The sequence below is a fragment of the Chiloscyllium punctatum genome, chromosome 40 (assembly GCF_047496795.1).
Source record: "Chiloscyllium punctatum isolate Juve2018m chromosome 40, sChiPun1.3, whole genome shotgun sequence".
Taxonomy (NCBI): domain Eukaryota; kingdom Metazoa; phylum Chordata; class Chondrichthyes; order Orectolobiformes; family Hemiscylliidae; genus Chiloscyllium; species Chiloscyllium punctatum.
The window spans coordinates 3,580,355-3,593,836 of NC_092778.1; the positions used below are offsets into that span (position 1 = coordinate 3,580,355).

The 13,482-nt window shown below is 45.8% G+C and overlaps 2 protein-coding genes across 7 annotated transcripts in view; one reads left to right on the forward strand and one right to left on the reverse strand.

Moving 5' to 3' along the window:
- Positions 1-10,178, reverse strand: part of iqce (IQ motif containing E) — a 68,352-nt gene extending 58,174 nt beyond the window's left edge. For all 4 annotated transcript variants that reach the window (XM_072559201.1, XM_072559198.1, XM_072559200.1 and 1 more), the window contains exons 1-3: positions 9,655-10,178; positions 9,155-9,202; positions 6,016-6,058 (exon numbers count right to left, since the gene is read on the reverse strand). In XM_072559201.1, coding sequence (XP_072415302.1) covers positions 6,016-6,058; positions 9,155-9,202; positions 9,655-9,690 — 127 coding nt within the window. In that variant the 5' untranslated portion in view covers positions 9,691-10,178. The remainder of the gene's footprint in view (positions 1-6,015; positions 6,059-9,154; positions 9,203-9,654) is intronic.
- Positions 10,179-10,265: 87 nt separating this feature from the next.
- The window catches only part of snx8a (sorting nexin 8a), a 33,114-nt gene continuing 29,897 nt past the window's right edge, over positions 10,266-13,482 (forward strand). For all 3 annotated transcript variants that reach the window (XM_072559205.1, XM_072559206.1, XM_072559208.1), the window contains exon 1: positions 10,266-10,620. In XM_072559205.1, coding sequence (XP_072415306.1) covers positions 10,599-10,620 — 22 coding nt within the window. In that variant the 5' untranslated portion in view covers positions 10,266-10,598. The remainder of the gene's footprint in view (positions 10,621-13,482) is intronic.

Genomic DNA, 13,482 nt, shown 5'->3' on the forward strand with positions numbered 1-13,482 from the left:
CTTTTCTGAATCTGTGGCACTCCACTGGTCACAGGCCTCCAGTCTGAAAAACAACCCTCCACCACCACCCTCTGTCTTCTACCTTTGAGCCAGTTCTGTATCCAAATGGCTAGTTCTCCCTGTATTCCATGACATCTAACCTTGCTAATCAGTCTTGTCGAACACCTTACTGAAGTCCATATAGATCACATCTACTGCTCTGCCCTCATCAATCTTCTTTGTTACTTCTTCAAAAAACTCAATCAAGTTTGTGAGACATGATTTCCCACGCACAAAGCCATGTTGACTATCCCTAATCAGCCCTTGCCTTTTCAAATCCCACCACTAAGGTCAGGCTCACTGGTCTATAGTTCCCTGGCTTGTCTTTACCGCCTTTCTTAAACAGTGGCACCACATTTGCCAACCTCTAGTCTTCCGGCACCTCACCTGTGACTATCGATGATACAAATATCTCAGCAAAAAGGCTCAGCAATCACTTCTCCTAAGGCACCATCTGTCCTATTTGATGGATTAACAGATTATGACAGCATTCAGAGTACAGCAAGGAGTTTTCAAATACTCTGTTCTCTCAATCAATGCAAGTAAAAACAGGTTATCTGATTATTTGCACATTGTATGAATTTTCTGCCAGTAAATTGGTTGATGCATTTAGAGTCATAACAGGACAGAGGGAGGCTACACTGACTTTCCAATCAATCTTATTCTCCCATTTGAACTCTCTCATCTGTGACTTGCACTATAGCAATGACTAAATTCTGTAAGTACTTAATTGATTGTAAAGCATATTGGGATGCCTGAAGTAATGGAAAGCAGTATATCATTGCCAAGTCTTGAAGATGCAGGAATAGAAATAGGCCATTTGGTCTACTGAGCCCGCTTCACCATTCTGCAAGATCATACCTGACCTGATGATCCTCAACTCCACTTTGTCTTTTCCCCATAAACCTTGATTCCCTTACCGATTAAAAATCTATCCAACTCAATTCTTGAACACGCTTAACAACCAAGCCTCAGCAGCCCTCTGTTGAAAAGAATTCCATAGATTCACCATGCTGAGAGAAGATATTCCACCTCATCTCTGTCTTAAATGGGTGACCCCTTACTCTGGACCTAGACTGTCCCACAAGGGGAAATAAACTTTCTAAATCAATTCTAAAAATCTGACACATTTCAATAAGGTCTTCTCTCATTCCCTAAATTCCAACAAGCACATACCCAACTTACTCAACCTCTCTCATAAGGAAATCCTTCCACTTCCAGAATGAACTCAGTGGACTTTCTCTGAACTGCTGCCAATGCTAGTATGCCTTTCTTAAGATGAGAGGACCAGAACTGTTCATGGTATTTCAACTGTGATTTGATAATATTAGCAATACCTCCCTATTTTCATACTCCATTCTCCTTGAAATAAAAGCCAACATTCCATTTGCTTTCCTGATTACCTGCTCAACTTGAATGGTAGATGCTTATGATTATACACTAGTATTCCAAAGTGCCTCTGCAGCTTTCTGTAGTCTTTTCCCAAATATTAAGCTCTTATCTTCTTCCCGCCAAAATGCATAAGGTCACGTTTTCCCACATCATATTTCACTTGCTGAGTTTTGCTAGCTCACTTAATTTGTCTATATCCCTCTGTAGATTCTTTGTATTACTCTCACTACCTAAATTCTCACCTAATTTTGTGTCATCTGCAAACTTGACATAGTACATTCACTTCAGACATCCAAATCTTTAATAAATACTGTAAATAATTGTGGCCCCATCACTGATCCCTGTAGTGCTCCAACGGTTTAGGCCACTATCCTGAAAATGCCCAGATCCCAACTCTCCGTCTTCAATTAGTTAGCCAATCCTATATCTATGTGAATACAGTACACCAACATCATGGGTTTTTACCTCATTAAGTAGGTTTATGGCCATTCTTACCAAATGCCGTTCATATTGCATTTGACACAGAATCCAAGCAAACCCACAAACAGGGAAACCAGTAAAGGGGTACTTTACACAGGACTCATATCCAAGATCCTTCACACTCATTACTGCCTAGACTCACCCATAGATTTGACAAGTTTAACAGCCTAATTTTAGTCTTCACTGCCATCAACAGAGAGAACTGTGTGTGACCTGATCCCAATGGTTTTTCCCTCAGGTTAAAATTACAATAAAATATACAGTGCAATACAGCACAGGAACAGGGCCTTTGGCCCACCAAGTTTGTGCCAATTCCTAATGCTTATGTAGACCCACTACTGTGACAATATTATGGCTTTAAGAGGTGAATTTTGTCCTGGTGTTTTTTAATGAAGAAACGTTGAGACAGACTTACCAAGTGGTATGCTCAAAGACAATAAGATATGCTGCTTGAGGGGCTTTGGGCTTTATTAAAAGTTGGAACAATAGAAGCAGTCTGAATAGGTGGGGTCAAGCTTCCACAGAATCAGGATTTTAGTTCTTTTTTCTGCAGTCTTAAAGCCTAATTGTGGAAGCTTTTATTCCTATCTCTATCACAGCTAAAAGTTGAGGTTCTCTTACTGCTGCTAGAATTACATGTGAGACACTGAATTTGCCATTGCCAATTGTGTGTTTATGGGATGTTACTATATTGGAACAGTTAATTAGTCATTTATATATATTAGAATTTTGATAATTACAGTTAAAACAATTCTTTTGTTTTTATTCTGTCTGTATTTTAACTGTAGTGTAAAAATAAAGTGTGTTTTGTTTAAAATCGAGCAGTTTGACTAATCAAGTTCATCTGGAATGCAATACCTTATACTTACCTTTAAAATAAGAAAAGGTTAGGGGATTGTCCTCCAGGTTGTCCTCTTAATATATTTTCAGGGGATTTAGTCTGGTCCAAAAAACTACTCATTGCCCATACATGGTTTCAATCCCTCTGTTCACATGTCTATCAAGATACACCTTAAATATTGCTAACATGCTTGCTTTCACCACCTCCACTGGCAGAGCGTTCCAGGCACCCACCACCTTCTGTGTGAAATTCTTTTCCTGCACTTCTCCCCTAAACTTTCCCTACTCATCTTGAATCTGTGCCCTCTTGTAGTTGATCTTTCCACCCTGAGAAAAAGCCTCTGACGATACACCCCATGTATGCCTCTCACAATTTTGTAATCCATGATCAGGTCACTGCTCAGCCTCTGTCTTTCCAGTGAAAACAATTTGAGTTTCTCCAATCTCTCTTCATAACTAAGACCCTCCAGACCAGGCAACATTCTGTTAAACCTTCTCTACATAGTTTCCAAAACATTCACATCCATCTGAAACAGTGGCAACCAGAACTACATGTAATATTCCAAATGTGGCTGAACTAAAGTTTTGTACAGTTGTAACATAACTTGCCAACTTTTATATTCAATGCCCCAGCAGATGAAGGCAAGCATGCTGTATGCCTCTTGACCACCTTATTCACCTGTGTTGGTACTTTCATGGGATCTGTGGCCAGATCACAGCTGGCCCTGGGTACTTGTGTACCTAATAAATTTCAAGACATTCAACACTTCCTCCTTCATTATATTGACCTGCCCAAGAGTATTCACACACCTTTCCCTAACCTCAACATCCCTCTCTTTGGTGAATACTGATGAAAAGTACAGCTCATTAAGAATCTCACAATTTCATCTAGCTCCACACATAACCTCCCTCCTCTCAGGGATCTGTATGCGCAGATCCATGTGTACATCAATGCTACTAAAGGTTTATTGTATAATTCGCACCTGAATTTCATCTTCCAAAATGAATCATCTCCTATTTGTCTGGATTAAACTCCATCTGCTATTTCTCTGCCCAAATCTGCAATCAATCTATATTTTGCTGTACCCTTCGACAATCCTCACTATCTGCAACTCTACCAATTTTGGTGTCATCTGTAAAATTATTAATCAGATCACTTGCATTTCCTCTAGATCATTTATATGTATTACAAACAACAAAAGGTCCTCGTAATAATCCCTGCAGAACACCACTAGTTACTGATCTTCATTCTGAAAAGCATCCTTCCACTGCTACTCTCTATCTTCCACGACAAAGCCTGTTCTGTACCCATCTAGCCAGTGCACCCTGTATCCCATAAGACTCTACCTTTTGTACCAGCCTGCTATGAAGTACTTTATCAAATGCTTTACTAAAGTCCACCTAGACAACATTCACTGCCCTTCCCTCATCAATCAATCTTGTCACATCCTCAAAAAAACTCAACCAAGTTGATGAGAAATGACTTTCCTCACACATGTTCATTTGCTTTCAAATGTAATTAAATCCTGTTTCTCAGTATCTTCTCCAACAGGTCCTGCACCACTGACTCACTGGCCTGTAATTACCTGGATTATCTTTGATGCCCTTCTTAAACAAAGGAACAACACTGGCCATTCCCTAGTTCTCTGGAACCTTACCTGAGGCCAAAGAGGATGCAAAGATATCTGTTAATGCCCTACTCCAAGTGGTTCTCCGATAACACTGTAGTTGCTTTCAGGCAAAACCTCGCTTAATAGAAATAATGGGGCCGATGGGAAAAGTGGGGTTGGGGCAGACCAGCAAAAAATATCACTCATGATTGCTCAAAAATCACCCAAAAGTCTAAGTCACAGCATTTATTAACAAAACAAAAGTAAATTTAACACAAAGTAAGAAAGCTGCTCTGTGTACAGTACTTCTCACAAAAAGGTGCTCTGTGGGCAGCTGACATTGGCACATGTGCAAAATGGCACATAGACTGATGCTGACATTGAACATGTGCAGAATGGTATGAAAACTTTGGCACTGATATCGGCACATGTGCAGATCGGCATGAAAACCGGCACAGACTTGTGCTTGGGCAGAATGGCATGGACATGGCACATGCGCAGAACGGCATGGACATTGGTGTATGTGCAAAACGCATGGAGGTTTTGGCGCATGCGCAGAATGAAGCACACAAACCAGTCCCCAATGGAATCACGCTATTGACAATGGAGGCAAGCATTCTTGAAAATACCGTTCTCTAATTCTTCAGTGACCTTCTAGCCAAATCAAGCTGCCGAAACACGCTTTATCTCAGAACTACCTGTATTTCCTCCCTTGCCTCCCACAATATCCTCAGATAGATCACAGCTGGCCTTGGGTTCTTGTGTACCTAATGAAGTACACATACTTCATTATGTTGACCTGCCCAAGTGTATTCACACACCTTTCCCTAACTTCAACATCCCTCTCTTTGATGAAGACTGATTAAAAGTACAGCTCATTAAGAATCTCACCATTTCATCTGGCTTCACACATAACCTCCCTCCTTTATCCTTGAGTGGGCCTACTCTTTCCCTAGCTACCTTCTTGCTCCTAATATATCTATAAAATGCCTTGGGATTCTCCTTAACTCTGCTGGCCAAGGACATTTTAGCCCTCCTAACTCCCGGTTTGAGCTCCTTCCTACTTTCTCTATATTCTTCAAGGACTTCATCTGTTTTTAGTTGCCTAGATATTGGGTATGCTTCCTTTTTTTTGACTAAGCTGATAATTTTCCATCATCCAAGGTTCCTGAATCTTACCATTCTTGTCCTTCATTTTCACAGGAACATGCCTGTCTTGCACTGTAATCAACAGCTCTTTAAAAAACTCCCACATGTCTGATGTTAGTTTATCCTCAAACAGCTGCCCCCAGTTCATATTCTCCAATTCTTGCCTAATTCAGTTAAAAGTTGGCCTTCCCTTAATTTAACACCTTCATTCAAGATCCATTCTTGTCCTTATCAATAAGTATCCAAAAACTAATGGAATTATGGCCACTATCATCAAAATGCTCACCCACTGAAATGTTGATCATCTACTTGGGCTCATTTCCCAATACTACATCCAGTATGGCCCCCTTTCTCACTGAACTATCCAGGTACTGTTCAAAAAATCCTCCTGGTCGTGCTTCTATATATTATCCCACATATAATCCAGATGTAATGTAATGGCTTCAGGAGGGGAAACATTAGATGGAAAACAGTTGCACTGTGAATTTGAATTAGTACTACTCACTTGGGGATTTGGGTGGCTTATTTGATTTCTTCTTCTTGGGTTTCTATATGTAAAAAAAAGTAGATCAGTAAATCAACCTTTATAAATTTCACTTTGTCAATAGCTGTGGCTTTGTGGCCTTCGAATTGCACTGTTGAGAGGTGAAACTTGTAGACAAACTCCAGACTAGCACTGCAGCATCTTACCATTTTAGGTACTGCCTTTTAGATAAAATAATAATATTGTTCAAAGATGGCAAGGGTCTGGTGTGATGTGAGGTCAGGTAGTGTATGCAAATTTGGTGCTATCTTGTCATTTTAACTATAGTAGCATGCAATCCAATCCAAGCTGTGTTATTGATTGCATGTTTAACAGGGGGCTTAAGAACATGCATGGGATAAGCAATGCTCCAGTTAGCCTCCAGCTCTTAAAATGAAGTCTGCTTTGGTGTAAGTCTGAACAAGAAATATGGAGGACCAGATAGCAAGTGAGAACAATGAGAACAATGGTGTCTGGCCCAGAGGACCTAGCAGCAATGCTGAAGAAATCGTAATGACTTTGCACACTTATTAAAGTAAATGAATTCATTTTCAAATCCCTCACCCAATTTCCCTTTACATTTTTACGCTATTGGAACTCAAAATATCCCATTTGGTTAGTCACTTTACACCTCGGAGTGAGTGTAAAGTTAAAACCCTATGGAGACCAATCACTTTTTAAAGAAGAGGGTAATTTATCAGCACCCAACAAAGAATCACGAGACAAGGTTTCCCAATTTAAGATTTCCCTGTTACAAACTAAGTTTAACATAGACGGAAAATTCATAAACAAGCTCAAAAACAAAATTGCTGGAAAATGTCAGCAGGTCTGGCAGCATTTGTGGAGAGAAAACAGAGTTAATGTTTTGGGTCCACCTCTTAATGAACTGGAGTCAACCAAAACATTGCTCCAGGCTCAAGTGTAGCGAGAATATCCTTAATGGATAATGAGATATGACCAAATAGTGGATGTGAAATTCAGATCCATAGCGCTGTTCTAGATACTGTCTTCTATATAATTGTGTATAAAGCACTATTGTCTCTACCTCTTTGCTGAGGTACTCTTTCTGGGCTCTTTTCAATTCTAAGGTCATGTTGAAATCTAAGAGGAACTACAACCACAAGCCAATGTATGAATCAGCAACTCCTGTGTCCTTACAGATTTTAAGCACCAGTTTTCAAAAAGAAAACCTCCAAACACACAACACAGCGCTTCCACAAATAAAAATAGAGAATGCTAAAAATAATCAGCAAGCTTGGAAATATTTGAGGAAAGAAAACATGTCAATGTTGTCTTCTACAAACTCAACATGAGTAGAAGCAAGTCAAAAACACCTCAACCAATGTTGCTATCTGAGATTTCAAATAATCCTAATAAAAAGTAAATACATTCAATAGACTTGTACAGTCCAAGTTTGCATTATCAGTGTAAAATCAGCTGTTGGAAATGATAAACATCATGACTGTGACCATTAAAAGGCTTCAGCCATATGCAAGGCACAAGCAATTGAATGCTCTTTTCAGCATGTGATACTGTGTGGGCTGCACCAGAAGTGGCTGAAGATGCAGCATGCTCTGGTCCCCCAACATTTGCATCGGCCCTTGTTCACTCCAGTTGCCATTTTGGTTTCTGCACTGTTCACCAATGCTAGACGTTACAGAGCTATTTGAATTCAGTATTGTATAGGAAGTCAGCTGTAAGACTAATCTTCTTAGCAGTTTCAAAACGTTAACTCAGTCACAATGGGCTGAATAGCAATCTCCAATGACATATGAGTCTATAATAAGAGCATTCAGTTTTTCGGTGCTGTCTCTAGCTTTGATATTAATTTCAAGTTCATTATCGAGTTATTAGCTCACTGCTGTTTATTAGATCTTTCTGTATTCAAATTGATTGCCATATTTCCTCTAGTACAACAGTGATGATAGTTCAAAAATTTCTAAACTGGTTGTAAATTGCTATGATTACCTGAGGTCATGAAGACCATTTATTTTAATAGAGGTTTATCTTTGTTTCCTTTCTTAAAAATTCTGTTTAGTACCCTTGAGGTTATTGATAGTTTCAGATGATTCTCTAGTAGCTGTGATACATTTAAAATTAGTCAGATTAGCAGAGCTTTTCTACATATTTTCAGTAATGATCATCTTTTTATAAATTCATTCACAGGATAAAGGTGTTGCTGCCTCAGCCAGAATTTATTGCCCATCCCTAATTGCCCAAAGGGTAGTTAAGAGTCAACCTTATTGCTGGGAATCTGGAGTCACATGTAGGCTTCCTGAAGAAGGGCTCATGCCTGAAACGTAGATTCTCCTGCTCCTTGGATGCTGCGTGACCTGCTGCGCTTTTCCAGCAACACATTTTCAGCTCACACGTAGGCCAGACCTGGTAAGAAGTGAGGATGGCAGTTTCCTTCCTTAAAGGACATTAGTGAATCAGATAGGGTTTTCCTACAATCAACAATGGTTTCATGGTCATTTTGGACTCTTAATTCCAGATTTTTATTGAATTCAAATTCCACCATCTGCCATGGTGCAATTCAAACCCAGCACTTCAGAACATTATCTGGGCCTCTGGATTAACAAGCCAGCGATAACACCATGAAGGTATCACCATCTGCTGCTGGTCATATTAAAACAAAGACATTCAACTTTGAATGTCTGAATTATGATCCTGAGGTCTGGTAATACCATTAGCACACTATTTTCAGAATCCTGCATTTGATATTTTCTTTTGTATTTGTTGACTTACTAACACAACATTAATTATTCAATACCATAAATTTTTTTGTAATAATGGAAATTATTTTCCATTTTGGAACCGACAGTGCTTTTTAAAAGGAGTTCTTGAGTTTGTCAGTAGTTGCTGGGTGGAGGGACAGGAGAGGAGAGTTGTGTCAATATTTACAGGTGATCCCCATGATGGTGCTAACATTTGTTGGTAATCCCTGGGAGCATGTCAATATTTGCTGATGATCTCCAGGAGTTTGTCAATGTTGATAGGAGATTTCAAACAGTGTGTCAATATCGGTTGAAGCATGGTAAGAAGAGCGTACTAGCGCTCTGTCAATCAAAGTGAACAAAAGGGCAGCTCTGACTGCACAATTATATCTTAGGTATCTTACCTTTTCTATATCAGATTCATATGTAACAATTGAAAGTCCGTCCTCTCCCTGAAACAGAAAAAAAGTACATAAGCAAACTTTATCACATTGGAAAGTAACTCTCTCTTTCCTTCCTAGGACTATTCCAACGTATGCTTTAGTATTCCGTGAGTCCGAAGATTGTTGGCAACTGTCAATTCAGTGACTTTACTATTTGTCTAGACTGACATATTACGGTACTATGGGAGTTTTTTTGAAGGAGGTGTTAAACCATTGACCGCTGCATCTCGAGTGGTCTCCTATGTTACCTGTATCACCATAGTTCGAAAAAGCTTCATTGGCTGTAAAGATCTAAAGTGCTCTGGGGAGGAATGGTATCGGGGGACGAGGGGGAATTGGGCAAGGGTATAGGATGGGGTGGACTGGGAAGGGAAATTGTTTTGGGAACATTTTGGGTGTTTTCCCCCCAATAAACTCGGTCATAGAAATCCGTAGATTCGTTTCTCGGTGTGGTCTCTCACCCCCAGGTCTTCCTCAGTCCCACCACTCAGCGACATCTCGGTACATCAGGATCACCCGTGCCTGGCTCCGGGGGAGGAGGGTCCTGACTCCCCTGGTCCTGGTCCTGGTCCTGGTCCGTGTGGGCCCCAGCTGTTTGACGGCGGGGCTATAGCAACGGGAGGGAGTCACAACACCGCCGGCCGACCGAAAGGTTACCCGGGGTTAGTTAGGCAGCGAGCGCTGCAAGGGAGCCACAGACAGGTTGGTGCAGGAGAGATTAAGATCAAAGAAGAAGCGTGGACGAGTGAGACCGAGGAAGGTTCAAACACCAAGAGAAAGTGAATGCAAAGAAGAGATGAACAGTGTCTGAAATATTCAGCCACCAACCGCTCCTTGCGCACAGGGACGGGCAACTAAATCTGTTTACCTGGAATAGTTCCAGCTCAATATTTTTTAAAAGTAGGACGGGTCAATAAAGCAAACACTTTGATGTTGTGTTCGAAAACTCTGAAACCATTGGTCGCGGGGGGGTGGGTTGTCGAATCAAATGAACCCCAGGCCTTGAGCTGAGGCTAAATCGATCGGAGACGGCTGGTGTCAACTCTAGGCCGGTTTTAGTCGGCCCGCTGAAGCCAATCGACTCCCCCCCCCCCCTCCCTTCACCGACTCTCACTGCTCGGTGTCGGAGGCGATACCTCGGGAGAAGCGGCTGCTGCCAGATCGGTAACGTGAGGGTCACACCGAGTAGGCAAACAGCCGCGCAATTACCTCACCGTCAGGCTCTTCAATTTTGCCACGTACATGAAGGAGAAAGAAAAAAGTTGTGAAAACTTAAAATAAGTTTCCCCCCCCAAAAAAAAAGGATTTGGGAGCAGCGAAGTATTTTGAAGGTTATTTATTTTGCCGTCTTGTGTTTATTATTGAGGAAATCACATGGCAGCTTGCCGGCTCACATGATTTGGACATGGAGACGGAGATTAATGAAGGTAAGATGGAAAACTTCAACGTGTCTTCCTCCAGCAGACTAGCTCTGGCTCGGTTTTTGGACCGAGCTTTTTAAAAGACTTAACGGTTCGTGTTTTTCTCGGTCACGGGAGTGAAATTACTCGAAGACCAAACCGATGAATGAAAATACCCGGACGGCAATTTGTTTTGGGGGGTGGGGGGGTCGTAACAGAGTGTGTGAGAGTGTTTTTGGATTCCGAGACTCCCCGCGCCTCCTGGGGACCCCGTTCTCTAACCGCCACAAACAGCTGTCTGTCCCTCCCCCTTACTCGCGCGCTCAATACCCTCCGTGTTGCTGGCGCGCGTTGGACCCCCCACCCCAGGGGCGCGCGTGTGAGACCCACCCCCGATTGTCGCAGGCGCGCGCGTGTGCCCCAGCCAAGATTTGGGTCTCAGTCGCGCGCCTGTGAGATCACCCCGGCTCTCGCTCTCACCCCCGGGTTTCAAGCGTGTGACCACCCCGGGCCTGGCCTGAGCACACGTGTGTGACCCCACACCCTCACCCCGTTATGGTCTGAGCACATGTGTGACCCCGGATCTGGCCTGAGCAAGCGTGTGTGACCCCACACCCCCCGACCCCGGATCTGGCCTGAGCACGAGTGAGTGACCCCACACCCTCACCCCGTTATGGTCTGAGCACATGTGTGACCCCTGATCTGGCCTGAGCAAGCGTGTGTGACCCCACACCCCCCAACCCTGGATCTGGCCTGAGCACGAGTGTGTGACCCCACACCCTCACCCCGTTATGGTCTGAGCACATGTGTGACCCCTGATTTGGCCTGAGCACGCATGTGTGACCTCACACCCCCACCACGGATTTGGCCTGAGCACGCATGTGTGACCTCACACCCCCACCACGGATTTGGCCTGAGCAAGCGTGTGTGACCCCACACCCCCCGACCACGGATCTGGCCTTAGCACGCGTGTGTGACCCCACACCCCCCGACCACGGATCTGGCCTGAGCACGCGTGTGTGACCCCACACCCCCCGACCCCGGATCTGGCCTGAGCACGCGTGTGTGACCCCACACCCCCCGACCCCGGATCTGGCCTGAGCACGCGTGTGTGACCCCACACCCCCCGACCCCGGATCTGGCCTGAGCACGCGTGTGTGACCCCACACCCCCCGACCCCGGATCTGGCCTGAGCACGCGTGTGTGACCCCACACCCCCCGACCCCGGATCTGGCCTGAGCACGCGTGTGTGACCCCACACCCCCCGACCCCGGATCTGGCCTGAGCACGCGTGTGTGACCCCACACCCCCCGACCCCGGATCTGGCCTGAGCACGCGTGTGTGACCCCACACCCCCCGACCCCGGATCTGGCCTGAGCACGCGTGTGTGACCCCACACCCCCCGACCCCGGATCTGGCCTGAGCACGCGTGTGTGACCCCACACCCCCCGACCCCGGATCTGGCCTGAGCACGCGTGTGTGACCCCACACCCCCCGACCCCGGATCTGGCCTGAGCACGCGTGTGTGACCCCACACCCCCCGACCCCGGATCTGGCCTGAGCACGCGTGTGTGACCCCACACCCCCCCGACCCCGGATCTGGCCTGAGCACGCGTGTGTGACCCCACACCCCCCGACCCCGGATCTGGCCTGAGCACGCGTGTGTGACCCCACACCCCCCGACCCCGGATCTGGCCTGAGCACGCGTGTGTGACCCCACACCCCCCGACCCCGGATCTGGCCTGAGCACGCGTGTGTGACCCCACACCCCCCGACCCCGGATCTGGCCTGAGCACGCGTGTGTGACCCCACACCCCCCGACCCCGGATCTGGCCTGAGCACATGTGTGACCCCTGATCTGGCCTGAGCACGCATGTGTGACCTCACACCCCCACCACGGATTTGGCCTGAGCACGAGTGTGTGACCCCACACCCTCACCCCGTTATGGTCTGAGCACATGTGACCCCGGATCTGGCCTGAGCAAGCGTGTGTGACCCCACACCCCCCGACCCCGGATCTGGCCTGAGCACGCGTGTGTGACCCCACACCCCCACCCTGGATCTGGCCTGAGCACGAGTGTGTGACCCCACACCCTCACCCCGTTATGGTCTGAGCACATGTGTGACCCCTGATCTGGCCTGAGCATGGGTGTGATCCCACATCCCCACCACGGATTTGGCCTGAGCACGCATGTGTGACCTCACACCACCACCACGGATTTGGCCTGAGCACGAGTGTGTGACCTCACATCCCCACCATGGATTTGGCCTGAGCACGCATGTGTGACCTCACACCCCCACCACGGATTTGGCCTGAGCACGCACGTGTGACCTCACACCCCCACCACGGATTTGGCCTGAGCACGCATGTGTGACCTTACATCCCCACCATGGATTTGGCCTGAGCACGCACGTGTGACCTCACACCCCCACCACGGATTTGGCCTGAGCACGCACGTGTGACCTTACATCCCCACCATGGATTTGGCCTGAGCGCACACGTGTGACCCCACACCCCCACCACGGATTTGGCCTGAGCACGCACGTGTGACCTTACATCCCCACCATGGATTTGGCCTGAGCGCACACGTGTGACCCCACACCCCCACCACGGATCTGGTCTGAGTGCACGCGTGTGACCCTGCACTCCTACCATGGATCTGGCCTGAGGGCACTCATGTGACCCTGCAGCCCCACCATGGATCTGGCTCGTGTGTGCGTGTGACTCCACGCTCCCTCTCCAGCTTTGGCGCGAGTGCGCATGTGAGAGAGACACCCCTCTCCCACCCTGGGTCTCATGCACATACGACCCCTCCTCCCGTTTCCCCTCTCACCCCATCCTTGTGTCGTGTATGCGCATCTCCCAGCTACAATCAGTTCTGAAGAAGG